At 41.2% G+C, this 25,057-nt stretch overlaps 2 protein-coding genes across 5 annotated transcripts in view; one reads left to right on the top strand and one right to left on the bottom strand.

Annotated features, from left to right (window-relative positions):
* Window positions 1–24,557, top strand: part of LOC121385420 (carbohydrate sulfotransferase 1-like) — a 74,126-nt gene extending 49,569 nt beyond the window's left edge. For 3 of the 4 annotated variants that reach the window (XM_041516094.1, XM_041516096.1, XM_041516097.1), the window contains exons 3-5: window positions 13,679–13,729; window positions 19,825–20,014; window positions 23,147–24,557. In XM_041516094.1, the coding sequence (XP_041372028.1) occupies window positions 13,679–13,729; window positions 19,825–20,014; window positions 23,147–23,912 (1,007 nt within the window). In that variant the 3' untranslated portion in view covers window positions 23,913–24,557. The remainder of the gene's footprint in view (window positions 1–13,678; window positions 13,730–19,824; window positions 20,015–23,146) is intronic. The other variant, XM_041516095.1, reaches the window with a different exon arrangement.
* Window positions 231–8,891, bottom strand: LOC121385421 (5-hydroxytryptamine receptor 4-like). The gene is made up of 2 exons (XM_041516098.1): window positions 8,698–8,891; window positions 231–2,414 (listed from the first exon to the last, which is right to left on the bottom strand). The coding sequence occupies exon 2, from the start codon at window positions 2,330–2,332 to the stop codon at window positions 1,256–1,258; it is 1,077 nt and encodes a 358-aa protein (XP_041372032.1). The 5' UTR covers window positions 2,333–2,414; window positions 8,698–8,891; the 3' UTR covers window positions 231–1,255.
* Window positions 24,558–25,057: the final 500 nt, after the last annotated feature.

A 25,057-nucleotide genomic window follows, 5' to 3' on the forward strand; every position in this document is an offset into this window, starting at 1 on the left:
GCATGCGGCCAGCAGCAATGAAATAATCGTATATGGTGTAAATGCCAAACACGCAAACCGCAGGTGCATCTGACGCAATGTCAGTCGAAACGCACGCACGCTCTGCATCCAATATTGACAGCCTTGACAGACAGACATACATACACACATACACACCACCTCAAAACACCATAAAATAATATAATAATAATAATAATAATAATAATAATAATAACAACAACAACGAACACTACACTTTCGATACAATTTCAAGTTCAGTAAACTGGCGCATACTAATCTGAGAACGAGAAAAACATCTTTGGTTATGGAGAAACGTCTCTGTCTCTGTCCGTCTTTCTTTCTTGTGTCACTGACACCCACCCCCGCAAGGTCTATTAAACATATTACAATCACATTCACCGTTCAACATGGAAACACGTGCCTTTATCAATTTAAGAATCCATAAATAAAAGGAACTATGAAACATAGGCGTACGGACTCCCATTTTTGTGTGTGTGTGGGGGGGGGGGGGGGGGGGGGGCGGACTTTTGCCCATTCTATGGTTCACATATTCACTTCTAGGAAATGGTGAAGAATTAAAACAATATGTATGTTTAATTTTAAGTTTTCTGGCTGTATTTTGCCCAAATTATTTTGTAGTATTGCGCAAGAGACAGCTGGGGTGAATCAGTTAAGTAACCACCTGTTCGGACCGGTACTACAGCCAGATGCGGTCATATTGCAAAAGAACTAAGACGGAAATGTCAATTTTGGAGTGAAAATAAATGCTGATATAATGTATGTTCGCAATGGCGTATGTTGTTAGTGCCAACGATAACCCGTTCTATTGGCAATCTTCATTTGAAGTTGTGCAAGTTAACATGGGTTTCAATGGCAAATGACATCTGTGTAGTGAGACCTAAACTGATCGTTGTTCTTACCATGTTCTTTTGAAATTAACTTATGTCATTGTATCATCACGGGTGGGTATACGCGCACGGGTATGGAAACTTATCAAGACGGGCACGAATTGGCGGTTACACGCAATACGAACAATTAAAGATCTGAGTTTTAGACTCTACAATCGTCTATGAGCACGGGCCATACTGGCGGAAATTGGTTCGAGCTTCTGCTCACAAATTGTCTCACAATTGTCTGATCTCAACAGTCTCTCAGTGGTTTGCTTACAATCCAGCCGAGGATTCTGGTCACAGATTACCTCGGATGCAGACGACTCTCGGCCGCTGATGCTCTCGATTTTTTTTTCCACCCGCCTTTAATATCTGGTCACCACGGAGGAAGCGCTGACATGTTCGGGCTCTTCGATGAGGCACTTGCTTATTCCGTATCTGAGGAACAGTCTCTGGAAGCCGTGTCTGAACGACTTGTTGAACACGTACAGGAGCAACGGATTCATCATCGAGTTGAAGTAGCCCAGCCAGAGTGACACCGTCCACACGTTGTAGGGGAGGCTGTGGCCGATCACAGCGTCGACGACGAGGACGATGAAGAACGGACACCAGCAGCCGACGAAGCAGCCCAGAATGATGCAGACCGTCTTGGCCGCTTTTGTATCTCTAGAGCTGACGTACCTGTTTTCGTCGCTGGCGCTGCGGCAGAGCCGAAGCTGCCTCAGCACTTTCGTTGCGGTCATATATATCCTCCAGTTGAGAAACACCATCACAAGGACCGGCACATAGAATCCCAAGAACGAAACAACAAAGGCAAATTTGATGCCGATCAGCAGAAAGCAGGACTTGTTCTCGGTGAGAAGCATTACACAGTTGAAGATGTCCTCAATGCCGATCATGTTCCATCCTAGGAAGATGGGCAGGAAGGAAAGCGAGAAGGGAATCATCCAGCTGATGACGATCAGCATCGCCACCGTCCTCGGAGTCTTCATGGCGTGCGTGAACGGTCTGCAGATGGCCAGGTATCGGTCGACGGTGAGGCAGACGAGGTTGTATATGGACGCTGAGCAGAACAGCACGCTGAAGCTGTACATGACCAGACACGCGTGTCTTCCCAGCATCCACTTCTTGTTCGTCGCCATCTTGTAGGTCTCGAAGGGCATCACCAACATGGCAACACCTATGTCGGCCGCGGCCAGGGACACCACGTAAGCGTTGGACAGAATGTGCAGTCTAGGGTACGTTGCGATAGCAACGATCGTCAGCAAGTTGCCCGCAACTGTTATAAGAGGAATGCAAGATAGTGCTATGGTGAGGCTGACTAAAGGAGCAGTTCCAAGTGGAGGCGGAGGAGTTGCCATGTGGGACAAACGTTGCATGCAGTAACGCCCGGATAACGTAGAATCATGGGACATGCTGTCGCTTATGGTCGAATTATTCATGCCTCGAAAGTCACGAAAGCTTGGTCAGGAATCTGTATACAGTTCTTTAGGCTTCACACGGACTTGGATCAGTTTATCAAATCTAAAACAAACGAAATGTTCGTGTTAAATCTAAAACAAACAAAGAGAGCCGTTCTATGTCTAACATAAACAAGTCGAGGCTGGTCGACCTATTAAGTACCGCTATATAGACTTTCAAATTTTCAGTTCCATTTTTTTTTGTTTTTTTTAATAATTAATTTTGAAAATCTACATTTCCGAAATATCTCTCTATTACTTTGGATCATTGTACCTAGTTTTAGAACAATCCAATGGAAAATGTAAGGAGATAAACTTCAAAGCAAAGGTTGCGAAGAAACGTGGGGCAGATCGGTATTAGAAAAGCTCCACCGACGAATGTCATAGCAGGAGCAAAATTTATATTGAACTCTTTTAAATTTAAAACTCTAAAAGAAAACAGACTTTAAAAACTTTCAATGTTAATTTTATATTTAATTTTCAAAAATTCTAAAACATATCTCTATTAGTTTGCCCCCAGAGAATCATAGTACCAAGTTTCATAACTATTCACTCAAAACTCTTAAGAGAAGACATATTTTTAAATTCCTGTTAGTTTGTGAAGACTAACCATGAGAATTCTTACACTAAATTTCAGAACTATCCAGTCAAAACTCTAGGATATATTTAAATTTAATAAACGTTCACAAATTAAATATTTCTAAAATATATGTCTGTTATTTGTGAAGACTGCCCTAGATAATCATACTTAACAGGTTTCAGAAATATCCGATCAAAACCTAGGATATGAAAGGAAGAAGGAAATGTTTTATTTAACGACGCACTCAACACATTTTATTTACGGTTATATGGCGTCAGACATATGGCGTCAGAACCACAAAGATATTGAGAGAGGAAACCCGCTGTCGCCATTTCATAGGCTACTCTTTTCGATTAGCAACAAGGGTTATTTTATATGCACCATTCCACAGACAGGGTAGTACATACTACGGCATTAGATATACAGGGGACAATATTTCGAAATCTGAGGTAACCGGAAGTCGGTTCACGTGGTTTTTACCTAGGTAACCAATTGTTCGGTTACGTGAATTATATTTGCGTAACCTGTGGATTACCTGATCGGTTACCTCAAAGTTACGTTGAAATTATATTTTAAATACATAATTTTTAGCTCAAACATAAGTTAAAACAAATTTTTTTTTTTTATAAAACAGTTTCTTTAATGCTTGCAAATCGAAAGAAATGACTTGTAGATGTTTCTTTTGTTTTCGTACGATCGTAGCGTTGTAGATTTATTATCATTATTATTATTATTATTATTATTATCATCATTCACCATTTGCCATCGGGATCGCAAAAAGTAATTTTTAGTTGCCCGAATCTAAAAACCACTGTCCTCGGGCATCGGGCCACCGTATTCTAGAACCTCTGTGCAGCTTGCGGAAGTTAATACTATTGTAAAAGGACTAAATATAAACCCAGTACTGAAACAAAATAGATACATTTGGAGGGAAAATGCCCTTTCCATGGTGCATGATTAAACTAATAATTTTCTTTCATAAATAACAAATAAAGGCTACCATTTGTCACTGATATGTAAAATTTAGTATACAGCAATTAAAAAAAGCCCACCAAAAACCCAAACAACAAATGTCCAGTTCCTCTGAACTATAAAACAGGCTACTCATTGGTGCATGATTAGATTAATAAAAATAAATCTTATAATAACATAAAAAGAAAGATCACAATTTGACACGGATATTTTGCGGTGGCGATGCTACTTTCACTTTATCGCTGGTACTTCTATACTACAGTGACGTTCCAAATGTTTGTTATTTAAAGCTCATTATGCGAGGTTAGTATTTGTGACATTTTTGCATTTTTGTTTACGTTAAAACCATTTTCAACCTTTGTAAAATTATAGGCAATCCAATATTATGTCTACATATATTCCTTTACAGATAGAATAGCAGCAGATAATTTAGGCGCCTTAGCGGTCCGTGCACATTTCTTTAAAACTTTTGGCTCGACTCTATACTGAGTCTTTGGTCGCAAGTTACAACCGTTGCAATATACCGTTGTCTACTGGTTTGCCGCGCATCAAGTATCTAAAAATCAGTCGAAAACATTTGTCGGAATACTAGTAGTATGTCTGCATGAATAAAATTACTGTAATCGTGAAGTCTGAAAGTTTTAATTTCTGAACGTCTACAGGTCACGACGTAACCGATTTGCGGTTCGCGTAAATTTAATTTTGCGTAACCGACACGCGAACAGAACGGCGTTTCGCGTGAAATATTGTGCCCTGGATATACCAGTCGTGGTGCAGTGGCTGAAACGAGAAATAGCCCAATAGGCCCACCGACGTGGATCGATCCCAGACCGACCGCGCATCGAGCGAGCGTTTTACAACTGGGCTACGTCCCGCACCTAAACCCTAGATGGACTTTTTAAATTTTCAATTTAAATTTTAAAAACACTGAATAAAATTTCAAAATTTCAAACGTGTCTATTAGTTTGTGAAAGGTACCCCACAGGATCATTGTACTACGATTCAGAATAATTCAATCAAAAGTTTCAAGTTTGGTTTGTTTAACGACACCACTAGAGCCCATTGATTTGTTAATCATCGGCTATTGGATGTCAAACATTTGGTAATTTTGACATATAGTCATCAGGAAAAACGCTGCATTTTTTTTTCTAATGACAGGATAGCACATACCACGGTATTTGGTATACCAATCGTGGAGCACTGGCTGGAACGATAAACAGCTCACCGACGGGGATCGATACCAAACCGGCTGCGCCTCAAGCGAGCGCTTTACAACTAGGGTACGTCCCGATCAATGCAATCAAAACTGTAGCAGAAGATAAATGTCTCAAGCAAACGTTAAAGGGACACACCCTAGTTACGGCTATTTGTTAACCATTACGGCGTTGTTTTTCGCTATTAAACCCCATTTTTCACAAATAAAATTGCACTTTACTTACATTTTATTATTTAGAATACACATTTCCATTCACCTCAAGTGCTTTTTGGTAATCCTGATGTTTGTAAAACCACGAAATGCATTTTTTGCATTTTTTCACAAGACGTGTTGTCGAGAAAAAAACGTTAAGCAAGCGAGGTCCAATCTATTTTTAGAGGGGATATTTCCATTTCAATGTCACAGACGTTGGTATATCACGTGACCGTTATCATTTTGGTTCGGTTTGTTTTCTCGTGCACGGTTCGCGCAATCAACATCCGATTTGTTGTTGTTCATTTGTGAGATTTTTCTTCACAGTTCGTGAACATTTTCAGTAACAATAAAGTTCAGACAAGTAAGTGTCTCAATACAAAACGTTACAAACCCTTAAAACCAATAATTTTGCTAAGTCTTACGATATCTGGAGAGGGGATACAACCAGGACAGAACAGTTGGAACATGTCCAAGAGAGGTGAAACGAACGCACCCCAAGTCTGTGAAATTTGTCGTGACGTAGGCATTGTTGTGCTTCGAGCGACATCTACCGGTGACATCAGAATACTAACTTTCAAAATTATTTCAAGCAATTGGGACATGGGGATTCCCATGGTATTTATCGATATAAAACCTGCTTTTTCACTCCATTTGATAAAAACGTGATCTAAGTGTGTTACAGGTTTGTAGATTAACCAAATTATAATTTATTTTCGCTGGATGGAACTAGGGTGTGCGGCTTTAACGTTCGGACGCCGAACAAAGCTGTAAAAGCTCCGTTGACGAACGTTGTTGCGGAGCTAAAAAAAAAAGAAGAGAGTTCTAACTCTTAACATAAAGAAAATTGGGTGATATAGATATAAAACAAATAACCAGCGGTTGCAAAACGAAGTACCAGTAGGCGTTGGAACTGACCGAGTAGGAGTTGGGGGTTTATCGAGAGCTACAGACACTCAGTAATGGAGGCATGCGGGTGTGTGTGTGTGTGTGTGTGTGTGTGTGTGTGTGTGTGTGTGTGTGTGTGAGCTCTATGGTCCGGAGTCTGTTACCACAGAAGTGTGCAATGTAGTCCACTTGTAATGCATATAGTTGGTGAAATTGTTGGCCCAAGAATAGAACAAGTATGACTGAGTGGTTTTCCGTTTTAAAAACAAGCTATTTTCCGTTTCATGTTTTTGTAAATTCCGTTTCATTTCCATTTCAGACTACAATATGCAATTAACAATTGAACCAACACAAGTTGTGACAAATTAAAGTCCGAACCAAATTATTAACAACTACAATAAATTACTCTACTACGTTTAATTGCCGATACATTTCCCCCAAATTTTGTTTAGACACAAGTTGTGAAAAAAAACCCATTACAGTGACACAGATTCCACGTACGAGACTGTAACGATGTTGCCAGTGTCAACTTCTCTGCGATCGCATCGGGAAAAATACATGCAGTTTTCTGCCGCCTGCCATTTTGTTTCTTAATGGAATACTCTTCAAGAGGGGTGACAGCCTCCAAAGTATGTGTCATAAGTAATATAAAATCAATGATCTCTAGTGGTATCATTAAAAATAATAATAATAATAATAATAAAATTAATATGACGTCGCTATTTGTCATTAAATCAAAGTAACCCTACATATTAGTAGCGAAATATCAAAGCAAAGGCTACAATTATAATAACTACATAAGGCATGATTGTCTAACAATTAAGTGCACTGCACTTAGGGTTCACAAAATGTAAACATTTATTTTTTCATCTCTGTGACAGTCTAACGTCGTCTGCGAATTGAAGTATGCGAATGACACAGCGGAAATAGAGTAACATTGCACCGTTCAGCAAGCCGTTTTTTGCTAAACGTTTGCAAACACATTTTGACTGGTGGTTCCAGAAATGGTCATTCGGTTTAATGTGTAGCGTAAAAATCTGTCTTCCAAGACAAGCATTAGCGACAAACCGCTGGCTAAACTTACTCCTGGAAAAAAAAAACCTGTCCCATCTGCGCAGGCGCAACAGACTAAGCAGTAAACCAGCCCCAAATTCAGCCAGCAAACGTTTCGCTAACATTCGCGAAGTATTTGATTGGTTCCCAGTGTGACCATTTGGTTTACCGTGAAGCGCATAATCCAGTCTAGCGTTTGCCAATAGTACTGCGCACGGGTCAATCGTCAGTTTACAGAGTGTGGCAATAGTAAAATAGTATTAATTTTTTGAACTTTGCGGAAAATCTTAATTCCGTTTCCAAATGTAAATTCCGTTCCTCAATAGGAATTCCGTCCGTTTTCTGCGATCGCTGAAAATCACTGGGTCTACTGTGCTCAGGAATCAAAACAAAATATATTTTAAAAACAAAGGCAACAAGCAGTAACGGACGCTGTATTTGTGGGAAACTCAAAGTTTTCCTGAAGAAATTAACCCATAGAAGCCGAGCTATACATTCAGACAAGAACCAAGAAAATATGAACTGGAGTCTGAGCAACTGTGGCGAAAATAGACGTCGGAAATGAGGGTAGTAAACGTCGCATGCGACGCGCGACGCTTTGTTTTGCAACCACTGAAATAACTAATTTTCTGAATTATAACAAACAAAATGGATGTTTAAAATCAATCACAAACAGAGATGTTGTAAAACTAAAACGCAAAACATTATGTTCTAGACTAAAGCCACGGACGTAGGAAGGTGCCAAGGGGTGGTGGACAGAGACACGTGTAAATACATGTATATGTATTTATAATTATAAATACATATATAAATATATAAAAAAAAACATCGTTGATGCCCCCCCCCCCCCCCCCCCCCCCCCCTCTCCCGCTTCCTACGCCGGTGAGTGAAGCAAAAACAAACCGATGAAATGCTGAAAATGTATTACACACATAAAAAAAGGATATTCTTCATATCTAAAATAACCAACAAAATAAAAATAAAATAAAACGTGTTGTTAACCAATGTAGCACACTTAGGAGCACATGTATCCCACCCACACCCCACCCCACCCCACCCACACTTAGGAGCACAGGTACCCCCACCCCACCCACACTTAGGAGCACAGGTACCCCCACCAACACCCCACCCCACCCCACCCACACTTAGGAGCAGAGGTACCCCCACCCCACCCCACCCACACTTAGGAGCACAGGTACACCCACCAACACCCCACCCCACCCCATCCACACTTAGGAGCACAGGTACCCCACCCCGACCCCACCCCACCCAACCCCACCCACACTTAGGAGCAATAATGCCGAGGGTACTATAGTTGTTATATATTTAACTAGTCTATAGCATTAGTACATGTTACACACTTTCCTGGAAAAATCCTACATCCGTAGGCTAAATGTGGGCAAATAAGAAAACTCAGTAAGGTTATACCCTAAATATGAAACTCACCTCAGATAGCAGTGCAGACAAAGCATAAGGCTACATGATGGCAAAAACAGCAAGCCTTTACCTTCGGACGTTACGTCAGTGGCTAAATGACGTCATTATTTCTGCCTTCCGCGTCGTTTTACCTTCCCTGCGGTTATTGTATTATTATATTATTGCGTCCCTGTGGACTGGACGACAGCGTAAAGACCGGCCTCGGTAGCGCTGTGGTTAAGTCATCGGACTACAGGCTTGTAGGTGCAGGTTTCAACCCAGAGCGAGTTCTTAAGGGCTCAGTCTCTCTCACAAACAATAATAATAATAATAATAATAATCTTTATTTAAAGAAGGTTACACAAATAGTAGTACACTAATCTCCCTTGTGACCTTCTGTCTATTAAGCATGAAACATGTTACATTATTACTCAACATGTAATGCAGGCGCGTGCGCAGAGGGGGTTGGGGGTCGACCCCCCCCCCCCCCCCCCCCCCGCTCAAGGCGAAATTCTTTTTCATATCCCGATTTTTTACATTCCTGTGAATGTGGTCAGAAAGCAGAAAGCAGAAAACACCTCAGAATAGCCCTAGAAGGGGTAAATTTTTCAAAATGTTCGGGGGGAGGCCCCCCCCCCCCCCCCCCCAGATCCCCCGCCACAGGCTTCACGCCTACGACGCTCGCGGTGTCGGGCTTCGCCAGACACCTCGACCCCCCCTGCAAAATTTCCTGCGCACGCCCCTGTAATGAAATAAATAATGTAATAACAAAACACGACATAATTATTCTTCATTAAATGCATCGAAACTATAAGGTAAATACCCATGATGCATACATAATTAATACTTTTTTTTTACATATACAAACAAATGCTATCACAACTTGATATATTCACTAACCAACTAACAACTAACCCATTGTCCTGGACAGACATTCCAGATAGCTGAGGTGTGTGCGCCTAGGACAGTGTGCTTGAACCTTTAAGGGACATACCCTAGTTTTTAAACACTAACGCATATTTTTTACTATTATATCATAACTTAAATCATACTTTACTTAGATTTAATTGTTTAGATTATCAATTCCGTACATTCGAAGTGTTATTGGTCATCCTGGTGTTTTTAATATCACAAAATGCATTTCTCATATTTTTAACCGGCCTCGGTGGCGTCGTGGTAGGCCATCGGTCTACAGGCCGGTAGGTACTGGGTTCGGATCCCAGTCGAGGCATGGGATTTTTAATCCAGATACTGACTCCAAACCCTGAGTGAGTGCTCCGCAAGGCTTAATGGGTAGGTGTAAACCACTTGCACCGACCAGTGATCCATAACTGGTTCAACAAAGGCCATGATTTGTGCTATCCTGCCTGTGGGAAGTGCAAATAAAAGATCCCTGCTGCTAATCGGAAGACTAGCCCATGTAGTGGCGACAGCGGGTTTCCTCTCAAAATCTGTGTGGTCCGTAACCATATGTCTGACGCCATATAACCGTAAATAAAATGTGTTGAGTGCGTCGTTAAATAAAACATTTCTTTCTTTCTTTCTCATATTTTTAAAAACGCACGTGCGTCTGAGAAGTAACACTTATGGAGTCGAGTTTTAGTCTATTTTTAGAGGGTATTTCACCATTTCAAAGTCACAGATTCATGTTTCACTCTATTGTAACTTTATCCAAATGTGTTATAGGTTTGTAGATTAATTAAACTTAATGTTAATTTTCACGGGTTGAAACTAGGGTATGTCCCTTTAATTGGATATAAACACGAAAATCTGTGGACCGTACGGCAATATACATACAATTATCGATCTTCGTGTCCAGAAATAAAGTAGTTTCTATTGTTTGTATAGGATTCACCTTGTTTGATGTCGATGATGATTGCTTCACAGTAAGTAAGTGTTTCATTTGCACTACACAGCTATTATGGCCTTAACGCGCATTTTATTGACTACCCTTTCAGCAACCAATGGTGGTTCTGGTATGATTGCTACTGAAGGTGTTTACATAGTCATCAGGCTCATAAACGTACTTAAGTCAATGTATGATACCTAAATACATACTTAAAATACATAAATAAGTATCATACATTGACTTAAGTACGTTTATGAATACGGAGCCAGGGCCGTATATCTAGCCAAAATAATAGGGAAGGGGCAGTAAAACTAGCATCGACGATAGTAAAAAAGTACACATCTAAAGCCAAATGAGGCATTATTCGGACATTTTTCTGAAAAGACCAATTTTTTTTCTTTTTCTCGCCTCCTACCCAACTATAGTCCTTCCCACAGGGAACGCTTTTTTTTTTCATACTATGAAATTTAATACTATAGTCCGTACCACAGGGATCGCATTTTTTTCATACTATGTAATTAACTACAAGTTATTTATTTCCGAGCCGATTGATTTGTAAATTGCACAAACAAATTGTATTTCTTTGTTATTTCCAAAAAAAAACCCCACCTTTTCTTTTTATGTCAAACCAAACTGAAATTATTTACAAAAAAAACCCACCTTTTCTTTTTATGTCAAACCAAACTGAAATTATTTTTAAAAAAAACCCCACCTTTTCTTTTTATGTCAAACCAAACTGAAATTATTTTTTAAAAAACCCCCCACCTTTTCTTTTTATGTCAAACCAAACTGAAATTATTTACAAAAAAAACCCCACCTTTTCTTTTTATGTCAAACCAAACTGAAATTATTTACCAAAAAAAACCCACACAAAAAATAACATTTTAACAGAATGATTGGATGGACTATAGTTATTTATTTCTGAGCCGATTGTGTTCTAAATAGCACAACAAAAATAGTATATATTTTTGTTATTTCCAAAACATTTTCTTTTCTTCTTACGTGAAACCAAACTGAAATTATTTACAACCCCCCACCCCCCCCCCCCCCCCCCCCCCCCCAAAAAAAAAAAAAAAGCCAACAACAACAACAACAAAAAACCCCCACATTTTTGTAGACAGATGGGACGGAATATAATTACTCCCTATAGTTGGGACCACCGTGGTGTTGTGTCGTATCGGACTTTAGGCTGGAAGGTACAGGGTTCGCAGCCCGGTACCGACTCCCACCCAGAGCGAGTTTTAACGACTCAATTGGTAGGTGTAAGACCACTACACCCTCTTCTCTCTCTTTAACCACCAACAACTGACAACTAACGCACTGACCTGACAGACAGACAAGATAGCGGAGGTGTGTGCCCAGGACAGCGTGTTTGAACCTCAATTGGATATAAGAACGAAAATAAGTTCAGATGAAATATAGCTGGGATCTGTAGGACCAATATTGTCACTATAGAGATACGTGGTATTATGACACTAGTACAGAGATACCGCTCAATACCGGACCCTCTCTAAACCGGAATTCTCTCTAAACCGGACAGTTTTCATGTTCCCGTCATTTACGCATCTTTTAAAGGGACATTCCTGAGTTTGCTGCAATTTTTAAGATGTTATCGACTAACAGAGACTTTCTAACGATTGTAATTACATATCAGATATATTTGTCTGCATAAAACATTAGTGGCTGTATATTAAACGTGTTTCTGATTGTCCTAATATTTGTACTAGGTTAAATTTAATTTTATTTCCTAAATTTGTGTTTTCGTACGTACGAAATTATTTGAAGACAAAATCCAGTTTGGACTTCTTACAAATATTAAGACGACCAGAAACACATTGAATATACAGACACTGATATTCTAAACAAGAAAATATATTTAATATGTAAGTTTAATCGTAGAAATATTTTATTAGTCGGAAACATCTTACAATGCAGAAAACTCAGGAATGTCCCTTCAGCACTAAAATTTACTTTTCTAAACCAGAAACCTCTCTAAACTGAACACCGAACGAATAATTCAGTCCTAAACTGTTTTCAGTCATTGTGGCGCCACACATTGTTTCGCTTATTGTCACTTCGCCGTCTTCGGTCGGATTACCTGATCCAGTACAATAGTTTGTTATGTTTAACGACACCACTGGAACACATTGGTTAATGAATCATCGGCTATTGAATGTCAAACATTTGGTAATCCTGACTTGTAGTCATCAGAGGAAATTCGTTACATTTTTCCTAATGCAGAAAGGGATCTTTTATATGCACTTTCCCATAGCCAGGAAAGTACATACCACGGGCTTTGACTAGTTACCGGACTCGGTGGCGTCGTGGTTAGGCCATCGGTCTACAGGCTGGTAGGTACTGGGTTCGGATCCCAGTCGAGGCATGGGATTTTTAATCCAGATACCGACTCCAAACCCTGAGTGAGTGCTCCGCAAGGCTCAATGGGTAGGTGTAAACCACTTGCACCGACCAGTGATCCATAACTGGTTCAACAAAGGCCATGGTTTGTGCTATCCTGCCTGTGGGAAGCGCAAATAAAAGATCCCTTGCTGCTAATCGGAAAGAGTAGCCCATGTAGTGGCGACAGCGGGTTTCCTCTTTAAAATCTGTGTGGTCCTTAACCATATGTCTGACGCCATATAACCGTAAATAAAATGTGTTGAGTGCGTCGTTAAATAAAACATTTCTTTCTTTCTTTAAAATGTTAAAGGGACATACCCTAGTTTTTAAACATTAAAGCATATACGACTGGCTGCTCCTAGGCGATGACCAGGTCACCAATGCCATGAATAAATCGATCACTCCATGACGTACAAGATGCCCTGAAATTGACTTGTCTATGACGCACAAATTAACTATAAGCACAAGGGTGGTAAATAGGTTTTCGTTGGAAAAGGCATTTAAATTTATTTTAAAACTGGTGGGGATTTTTCAGGATATGTTAGAAATATAATACAACACTCGTGTCCGTTAGATATCATTTATCTTACAACTCGTTGTTTAAAAACGTTAGCAAATTTACACAGAGGAGTAAAATTTATACATGCATTTTGGGCTTGATAACAATAATATTATTATATTACTAATCTTTATTTGATTTTGAACTTTTCAGTTGTAACAAATGATGTTTTAATTTGTTTCTTTGTTTCATTACATATGCAGCTGTTATGAAGAAGAGCTGGATGCAAAATTTGATTAGACGTGTAAACAATAGTTAGTATATCTAAACATAATCATGCATAGTCATAATCATCATCGTTATCATCATCGTCAACATCGACATCAACATCATCAGCATTATCATCAGCATCATCATCATCAACATCACCATCACCATCCTCACCACCAACATCCTCATCAACATCATCATCACCACCATTATCATTATCATCATCATCACCACCACCATCATCACCAACATCACCACCATCATCATCATCAAAATCATCACCATCATTACCACAACCATCATCATCATCATCACCATCATCATCATCACCACAACCATCATCAACATCATCATCATCATCATCGCCATCATCACCACAACCATCATCAACATCTTCACCATCATCATCATCACCACCAACATCCTCATCAATATCATCATCACCATCATCATCATCAACATCATCACCATCATCATCATCATTATCATTATTATCGTGAGCTTGTTTAGCAAACACTATTTAAAAAAAAAAATTACCATACAGGAGCTTAATTCTGAAAACATGAGAGAATACATGAGGGCTCGAAACAGGAAGTGAAATGTGGCCTTCTTTTATTTTTTAAATAGCAAGTCGGGACGCAGCCCATTGGTAAAGCGTTCGCTTGATGCGCGGTCGGTCTGGGATCGATCCCCGTCGGTGGGCTCATTAGGCTATTTCTCGTTCCAGCCAGTGCACCACGACCGGTATTGCAAAGGCCGTGGTATGTGCTATCCTGTCTTTGGGATGGTGTATGAATATATATACTCTTCAAAAAAAGAAACGCATAGGGCATATTTTTCATAACATTAATTTTGAAATAACACAATAGTGAATGTTTTAGTATTATCTAATTCTATAGCTAGTGGATATGATATCATGCAATTCTGAAGCTGACAAAACGCATGATTTGACGTCAGCACGTGCAAATATGTTTTTCACAATATCCATAATAATGGTTGCTGAGCTCACATTTATCACGTACAAATCATGCACGTACAGCACGTGCACTACCCCTTGACAGAAAATTAGTTACATTCACACACACATTATCGATAGTGTCGCTACGTAACGTTGAAATTATGCCCAGGCTGACAGAACCACAACGTAACAACGCAATTGGCCTGATGGAAGCCGGGGAATCGCAATCAACAGTTGCACGTCTTTTCAACACATCTCAGTGTACAATATCTAGGCTTTGGCACCGTTATCAGCAAACTGGAGTGTCACGTGACCGCCCCAGATCCGGTCGTCCCAGAGTTACCACACTGGCGCAAGACAGATACATACGTCTACGGCATTTACGTGACAGATTCCTAACTGCTTCATCATCAACTTCTGCCATACCTGGGATGCGAAGAATTTCGGACCAGACCGTAAGAAACCGTTTACGTGAAGCCAATATCCGAGCTAGAAGACCAGCTAGACGGATAATTTTAACCGCGCAACATAGGCGTCTACGGCTTACATGGTGCAGACGTTGTCTGATATGGCATCGACAGCAGTGGCGAAGAGTGACTTTCAGCGACGAGTCGCGTTTTTTGCTTCAGAGCTTCAACGGCAGAGCTAGAGTTTACCGACGACGTAACGAGCGTTATGCCAATAATTGTGTGCGGCAGGTGGACAGATATGGAGGGGGGAGTGTTATGGTATGGGCGGCCATCACTTACACTGGCAGAACAGACCTTGCACATGTCCCAGGTCATCTAACAGCCCAACGTTACTGCAACGAAATTCTCCAGCGTCACGCCATACCTTTCATCAACGCAGAAAATGTCATCTTCCAGCACGACAATGCACGACCACATAGCGCACGTATAACAACAGACTTCCTGAATCAACACAATGTCGGAGTGATGACATGGCCTTCAAGATCACCTGATCTTAACCCCATCGAGCACCTGTGGGATGAACTAGATCGACGTTTACGGCAACGTAACCCTGCGCCACAAACGCTACCCCAGCTGCTCCAGGCTTTGCAACAAACATGGGCTACAATTCCCCAGCCTGTGATTCAAGCATTATTTGATTCCATGCGTAGGAGGTGCCAAGCCGTCATTGCTGCTCATGGGGCTCATACTCGATATTAGTGTCCATGACCTTGATACGGTGGCCTAATCCTGTTGATTTGATAGACGATTTCATTCCAAGTGATGATCTGATCATGTTTAACAAGTTTCAATTTTACTGCTCTGGTATTGAGCAAAGATATGATGCTAAAATTTGCAATCCGATCCTAACATATACCAGTTATGCGTTTCTTTTTTTGAAGAGTATATATATATATACTCTTCAAAAGAAGAAACGCAAAACCACATTGTCGTAACATTTGGAGAATTGATTTAATTATTGAATGGTGAGTCCGATAATTACCAAATGTTGCAGGATTGTTCACAATTCACTCTAGTCCATTGGAGTAAGTGATAGGACACACCACCAAGGTCAAGGTCATCTGGAGTCAATACCGGGTGTGGCCTCCGCGTGTGTTGACAACTGCCTGGCACCGCCTGCCCATTGAAGCAACCAGAGTACGGATGACGTCCCGGGGGATGGTGGCCCACTCGGCCTGCAAGGCTGCTGCCAGCTCGGGCAGGGTCTGGGGCTGTGGTTGTCGCTGTCGGAGGCGTCGGTCCAACTCGTCCCATAGATGCTCAATTGGGTTCAAATCCGGTGATATCGATGGCCAAGGAAGGACATTAATGTTGTCGTTCTGTAGGAAAGCCGTTGTGAGACGTGCTGTGTGAGGCCTGGCGTTGTCATGTTGGAACACTGCGTTGGCGTTGGCCATAACTGGAACGATGTGTGGCCGGAGGATCTGGTCAATGTAGCCCTGTGCATTCAGGTTGCCCTGCACGTGGACCAGGTCAGTTCTGCCAGTGTGTGAGATGGCTGCCCACACCATGACACTACCCCCGCCGAATCTGTCCACTTCCTGCACTCAGTTTGCCGCATAACGTTCACCACGACGCCTATACACGCGACATCTTCCATCATGACGTCGGAGCAGAAATCGGGACTCGTCACTGAACCACACCTGTCTCCATCGCAGTTGAGGCCATTGTCGATGAATCTGGCACCACTGCAGTCGGAGTCGACGGTGTTGTGGTGTTAAGATGACACCTCGAACTGGACGTCTGGCACGAATTCCTACCTCACGTAGGCGGTTCCGTACGGTCTGGTCGGATATCCTGCGCAAACCTGGTATTGCTGCGGCTGTGGAGGTGGCAGTAGTCAATCGTTCCCGAAGGTGGCGTACCCGGATGTAGCGGTCCTGCCCGGGGGTAGTGACCCGTGGTCGACCGGATCTAGGGAGGTCACGTGTTGATCCATGTTGCTGGTAACGGTCCCACAGTCTGGAGATGGTGCTTGGGGCTTCTGGATTCGCCTGCGTCTAGTCGGCCAATGGCATTGTTTCTCTGCGGTTCACTGAGACGTGGCATGTCCTGGATTGTCAACTGTCGGCCAGATACAGAGGCCAGGCAAGCGAACACCCTGCACTTTTATACTGTCGGTGTTCATGTTGCACGTGCAAACAACGCACGTGCAGTGGTGACATGGTTTGCACGTGGCTGCGTTTTTGCGAATATTCACACTTTGGAACTTTATTGTACAGTAGCTGCGTTTTATCGAATGTAACCGTGGGAATGTGTTTGGGACATGCAATGACCTTATATTCACAAAGCATGAACCGGTAGGAAACATAAAATCGGAGTTATAACCCATTTGTACCCTTTTGCGTTTCTTTTTTTGAAGAGTATATAAATCCCTTGCTGCTAATGGAAAAAGTGTAGCAGATTTCCTGACTAAGACTATGTCAAAATTACCATTTGTTTGACATCCAATAGCCGATGATTAATCAATGTGCTCTAGTGATGTCGTTAAACAAAACAAACTTTTTTTCTACATTTTAGTGTCTTGTATCCTGTTTATATTGAGGATAATGCTAGGTGGCACGCAAGACCGGCCTCAGTGGTTCAGTGGTTACGCCATCAGACTTAATAAAATAAAAAAAGGCCTGCTAAAAGAATATAATTATATTGGATGCCGAAAATAAGACAGCACGGAGTGAGTGTAGTGTTTGTGACAGTGTGTGGAGAATTATGACCTCTGATATGTATTTTAGAGCATTATCAAGTTAAACTTTAACAGAATCACAAGTTCAGTCTCGACTAAATAGAAGATGCGATGATCGTACATACATCTGTCTCTTGAAAAAAAAGAGAAAGTTTGTTTTGTTTAAAGACACCACTAGAGCACATTGATTTATTAATCATCGGCTATTGGATGTCAAACATATGGTCATTTTGACACAGTCATAGAGATGAAACCCGTTACGTTTTTCCATTAGTAGCAAGGGATCTTTTATATGCACCATCCCACAGACAGGATAGCACATACCACGGCCTTTGATATACCAGTCGCGGTGCACTGGCTAAAGCGAGAAATAGCCCAATAGGCCCACCGACGGGGATCGATCCTAGACCGACCGCGCATCAAGCGAGCGTTTTCCTACTTGGCTACATCCCGCCCTCCTGAAAAATGTACTTCTTTTCTCGGGGGGGGGGGGGGGGGGGGGGGGGGGGGGGGAGGGGAGCAGGGGCCTGGGCCCCCTAAATTTTGCGACAGTTACAATTTTATTACATATTATTAGTGGGGTTTTTACGACCCCTCTCCAAACCTTCCCCAAAATTCCCTTGGCATTCCGACTCATGTCATTGCCCCCTCCCCCCTCCAATGGATTTTCTGGATCCGCCACTGTTATGTGTGTGTTAATCATTTCACGAAATGCCACAGTATTTGTAAACACTTCGATCCAATATTTTGAGATAATTATCCGGATGTGGTATGGGAACAACTACTGAAATAAATGGAAAGAAAGAAAGAAAGAAATGTTTTATTTAACGACGCACTCAACATTTTAGTTATATGGCGTCAGACATATGGTTAAGGACCACACAGATTTTGAGAGGGAATCCGCTGTCGCCATTACATTGGCTACTCTTTCCGATTAGCAGCAAGGGATCTTTTATTTGCGCTTCCCACAGGCAGGATAGCACAAACCATGGCCTTTGTTGAACCAGTTATGGATCACTGGTCGGTGCAAGTGGTTTACACCTACCCATTGAGCCTTGCGGAGCACTCACTCAGGGTTTGGAGTCGGTATCTGGATTAAAAATCCCATGCCTCGACTGGGATCTGAACCCAGTACCTACCTGTTGACCGATGGCCTAACAACGACGCCATCGAGGCCGGAGATAGTGAGAGAGTAAACCCGCTGTCGCCACTTCATGGGCTACTCTTTTCGATTAGCAGCAAAGAATCTTTTATATGCACCATCCCACAGGCAGGATAGTACATACCACAGCCTTTGATATGCCAGTCGTGGTGCACTGGCCGAAACGAGAAATAGCCCAATGGGCCCACCTACGCGGATCGATCCCAGACCGACCGCTCATCGAGCGAGCACTTTACCACTGGGCTACGTCACGACCTACTTTGTTGAATACAACAAAATAGTAAATATTCACAGAGATGGATCGGGGGGGGGGGGGGGGCAGGGGCCGCCCCCTCCCTAAATTTTGCGACAGTTATAATTGTATTATATATTAATTTTCATATTTTTACGATCCCTTCCAAACCTCCCCCAAAGTTCCCTTGTCATTCCGCCTCCTGTCATTGGGGCCCCACCCCTAAATGGAATTTCTGGATCCGCCACGGATTCACCACAAATGTTTGGGGGGGGGGGGGGGGGGGGGTATTTTCATACAATACAAGCATATGGCTAACTGAAAACCATCATGGCTTTTAGGTAGTCAAATTAGGCCCGACTCGTGTGCTGTATAATTTGTGGGTAGACTATGGCCATCAAATTATGCCCGACTCGTGGGCTGTATAATTTGTGGGGAAACTATGGCCATCAAATTATGCCCGACTCGTGGGCTGTATAATTTGTGGGGAGACTATGGCCACGCGTATTTTGTCATACAAACGACCATTTGCTTATCTCTCGTGGTTGATAATAACTAGACTCCAATAGTTCCAACATTATTATCGTATAACCTGGTGATTTGTTGATGTTTAAATAACCTATAATATTTTCAGTTACCATTCCGAAGTCATCGCCAAAGTCAATGGTGATCATTCTAACGTACATGCGCAGTGGGTCGAGTTTGACCGGTGACATCATACAACAGAGCCCGGATGTATTCTATGTCTACGAACCCTTGCATTCTGTTAACAAGCTTAGGTCTTCAAGCATGTTAGCGCTCTACCTGTCCAAGAAGACAGAAATGTAAGGAACGTGTTAGGGTTTTGTTGTTGTTGTTGTTGTTGTTGTTTGGTTTGTTGTGGTTTGGTTTTGTTATCAGTGACGTAGGGAGAATGGGGGTGCAATTAAATCTTTTTAAAAATAAAATGTATTAAATGTTATAAAATCATACATACATACATACATATGGATGCCTCAATAGCACAGAGCGCATCGTGGTTAGTGGTTAGTCTGGAATATGCGGGCGATTCGGTGCCACAGGTTCGAGTCCCAGCTACGGCATGGGACAATTTGTGAGGCCAGAAAGGATTAAATTATCCCCTTGCCAGTGCGTTAATATCTATGTATGTAACAGTCAACCTCGACATACATACAATATATAGATATTCATACATCAATACATACACACATGCATGCATGCATGCATACATACATGCATACATACAGTGTGGGTTGCCCCCTAACACGGGTTGCCCTCCCAATATACAATCCTACGCCAGTGATAAATATATACATAAATAAATAAGTAAAATATATCTGAAATAAACCGACACGCATCGACACGCACGCACGCACACACACACACACACACACACTCTCTCCCTCTCATTCTCTCTCTGTCTGTCTATCTGTCTGTCCTCTCTCTCTCTCTATGCAGGTATGCAAAATATTAAACAAGTTCAGCGACAACAATTTGTAATATTAAGCAATTAACACAATGTGATGAGACCAATATGTTTGTCCGCCCGTCCGTCTGTCTGTCTGTCTCTCTCTCTCTCCCTCTCTCTCTCTCTCTCTCTCTCTCTCTCTCTCTCTCTCTCTCTCTCTCTCTCTCTCTCTCTCTCTCTCTCTCTCTCATTCATACATTATGTTTTTCAGCTACAAAGAAACAGTGATCTGTGCAGGTATGCAACATATTAAAGTTCAGCGACAACAAGTTGTAATATTAAGCAATTAACACAATGTGATTAGACCAACATGATGTTTTATGGAGCAAAACAATAAAGTACGAACTGGAAGGGCCCATGAAAGTTCGTTATAGCAGTAGTTCGTTATAGCAGTAGTTCATTGTACACATTTGTGTAAGTTAGAAATTTATGTATTGAGAGATAAAACGGGACTTTGCGATCAGTTCGTTATAGCAGTAGTTCGTTATAGCAGTAGTTCATTGTACACATGTGCATAAGTTAGATATTTATGTATTGAGAGATAAAACGGGACTTTGCGATCAGTTCGTTCTATGCAGTAGTTCGTTCTAAGCATGTTCGTTATATGTGTAACTTTACCGTATATTGACCGAGGATGAGGCCGATATTTATGTTTTGCGCTCTAAAAAACCATCATATTGGTCTCATAACAGTGCCATAATTTTTGTATTGCTTCAGGTATTTAATAAATAATAATAATAATAATAATAATAATAGGCCTGTAATTGCATAGGTTACAATTTAAATACAAATAATTAATTAACGATCATTCGTCATGGAATCCGGATAAAACCGTTTCTATTTATTGCTTCGTTGCAATACAAAATTAACTGCTTGACTGGTACTAATATAATTGGTTATTTTTTTTTGCTTGATCATATTGGTCCTACTAAACACAGGCTCAACATACAGACAGGGCGGAGCAGGGGAGGCTGGGGGTGGGCTCTAGTCTCCCAAATAATTCTGAATCAAAAATATTATTGGTAGTAAATTTTAAGGCAGAAAACTGCATTTCAGGACATCTATTTTTCAAACGTTTACGGGGAAGCATACCCCCGAACCCCCTAGACACTTTGCTTTGCGCTCTCGATCTGTCAGCCCCCCCCCCCCCCCCCCCCCCCCCATTCCCTCTTCAATGTCTTATTTGTTTCCACTGTGCCTGATATATAAACCAAATATATTACAATGCCTACGTATAAGCAGTCGAGCACTACACTCACTCGACCTCGGTGGTATCGTGATTAAGCCATCGGACATATAATAAGGCTAGTAGGCACTGGGTTCGCAGCCCGGTACCGGCTCCCAGGCGAAGCGACTTTTAACGACTCAGTGGGTACATGTAGGTGTAAGACCACTACACCCTCTTCTCTCTCACTAACCACTGACAACTAACAACTAACCCACTGTCCTGGACAGAAAGCCCAGATAGCTTAGGTGTGTGTCCAGGACAGCCAGCGTGCTTGAACCTTAATTGTATATACACACGAAAATAAGTTAAAATGAAATAAAAGTTAGTATATTGCACTATGACGTCATACACGACACACGACGTCATCTGTAATATTCTATAATTTCCGGTAGCACTGATAGGTCAATGCTTCAATGTGTTTCCCGGAATTAAAAAGAAAAGTTTGTTTTGTTTAACGACACCACTAGAGCACATTGATTAATTAATCATCGGCTACTGGATGGGACCTTTTATATGCACCATCCCACTGACAGAATAGTACATACCACAGCCTTTAGTATACCAGTCGTGGAGCACTGCCTGGAACGAGAAATAACTATATGGGCCACCGACAGGGATCGATCCTAGACCGACCGCGCATCAAGCTACGTGCCCCCCCCCCCCCCCCCCCCGAATTAGTGCAATATCATAATGTATGGGTTCGCAAAACCACAGAGCAGTCCAATATGATCAGAAATGGAATCACACGTCATGTTACATTATCCAATCGGACGTCATGTAGAATATGCATGAGATACTAAATATACAGATCTTCACATACTTTGTTTTCGCTTCCTATATCAGATATGACTTCAGTAACAAAAAGGCGCTAACGCCAGTAAAAATACAAAAGGAACTCTCCATTTACAAGTTCCGGTCCAGATCGGAAATATGTGTGATACAAGATAAATTTATCACACGGTTTGAAAATGTCTTTATCACTATAGTAAGATTGAATAGGTATGTAATAATGGCAAATATCAAATGGATTTTTGACATCGATATTATGGGTAAGTTATAGGATAAAACTGAGGTATCTATTTAATAATATATCAGCGTAGTTGAATTTAAATCAGACCTAAATAAATAAATAAATGAATGAATAAATGAATACATACATACATACATACATACATACATACATACATACATACATACATACATACATACATACATACATGAATGAATGAATAAATAAGAAATCAATTAATTCTCTTTCAGAAGGCCATCTTTGTCGGACACCATTGAACACTTCCTGTCATGTGACCTGGAAAACGTTGACCTTTACACTTTGAACCAATTCCACTTGAAGAACAGCAGATCCACAGGCACCTACCTCGTCTGCGTGCGCGGGGCTAACGGGATCGGGGAGATGCTAACATGTCTGACGTCACTGGTCAAGACATGCGCGGCGGCCAAAGTCACGGTGCTCAAAACGATCCGCATGCCAATGTTAGAAGTAAGCGCCTTGCTTCAGAAATACCCTCAGCTTAAAGTAGTCCATCTGGTGAGGGATCCCCGAGGGACGCTTCTGTCCCAGACGCGTGTCGGCAACTTCAAGTGGTCGATGCTGCACGAAGTTGCCCCAGAACTCTGCCGTAAAATCTCGCTCGATCTGAGAATCTCGCAGAACATTTCAGACCAATTTGGAAGCAGGATCTTCACGCTTCGGTACGAAGACCTCGCGGAAAACCCTGTCATAGTGTCGAGAATGCTCTACGACTTCGTGGGCTTGGAATTCACCGACACGATCAAAGACTACATCGTGAATATTACGCAGTCCGGTCGTCGCGACGGCTGCGCTATTTGCACGTGGCGTATCAACTCCACGGCAACGGCCTACAAATGGAGGAGGAAGCTGAGTTACGACCGTGTGGCTATCATTGACAACGGCTGTGCAGGCGTGTATAAACAGATGGGGTATCTACCGATTCCAAAAGAGAAACTATTGAGGAATATGTCCTTTCCTGTAAAAGTGAGAAGATAGGATAGAATAAAAAGTCATAATTTGTATATTGCAATAAGGGGCCATTCGAAAATAGCAACAGGTTTAGAACGTAGAAACTTCATGGGAGAACGATGCCTGCGTCTGCTTTTCGAAGAAATCATTTTATTAAGAAGGTGATATAAGTAGTTCTTGCAAAACGTTATTTCTCTTTTACAATAGGGAAGTGTGTTGGGGTTGGGGGTGGGGACCCACTTTGTATCTTTATTTTTAAAAATTAGTAAGTGTAAATGGCCCCTATGAGTCTTGATATGAAAAACTGCCAGGGCCTTTAAATTTGCTCTCAATTGAGGGATGGGGGAGGACAAATTTGTTTCTCCAAAAAATCAAAAATCAAAAATCAAATAATATATATATTATATTATTATTTTATGCAAGGTCTGCGAAAAGCTTTCATAGATGTTTTTCCCCTATAATTAACTTTTGTTTTATTTATTAGTTCTTTCATGTTACCGGTAAGATCTAAGCTTCTGATGTCGTTTTAAAATACTTTAGTATTCCTTTTGCTGGGGTTTTTGTTGTTGTTGGGGTTTTTTTGTGGGTTTTTTAACATTTTATACGAAATTTTGTTTTTAATTCTGTTGTCGTTGTCGGTTTTATATTATTATGTTATAGTATTATATACATGATTTTGTTTTTAATTCTGTTGTCGTTGTCGGTTTTATATTATTATGTTATAGTATTATATACATGATTTTGTTTTTAATTCTGTTGTCGTTGTCGGTTTTATATTATTATGTTATAATATTATATACATGATTTTGTTTTTGACTTTTGCTATTGATATGTTATGAAGATTATGATCTTTGCTTCTTTTGACATTACTAATACTCAGTTCATTGGCTATTACCGTGTTGTTGTTGTTATTGTTTTTACAAGAGAATCCTTTCCATAATAGTGCATGGGCCATTACACTTGTCGGTACCATTTTGAGAGACAAAGGCTCACTATATTGTTTTGAAAGACCATCAAGTAGGACATTCCAAAGTGATAGCATTATACCTTTTTGGGGTAAAATATGTGTTTTGGGGTAAAAGTCATGCTTTTTTAAAGTTGCCTGTTAAAAAGGGAATGTACAACTAGTGTCACGGGGATCCTACAATACCCGTAACTGAATGAAACACGAT

Source organism: Gigantopelta aegis, chromosome 11 (assembly GCF_016097555.1).
Source record: "Gigantopelta aegis isolate Gae_Host chromosome 11, Gae_host_genome, whole genome shotgun sequence".
NCBI lineage: Eukaryota > Metazoa > Mollusca > Gastropoda > Neomphalida > Peltospiridae > Gigantopelta > Gigantopelta aegis.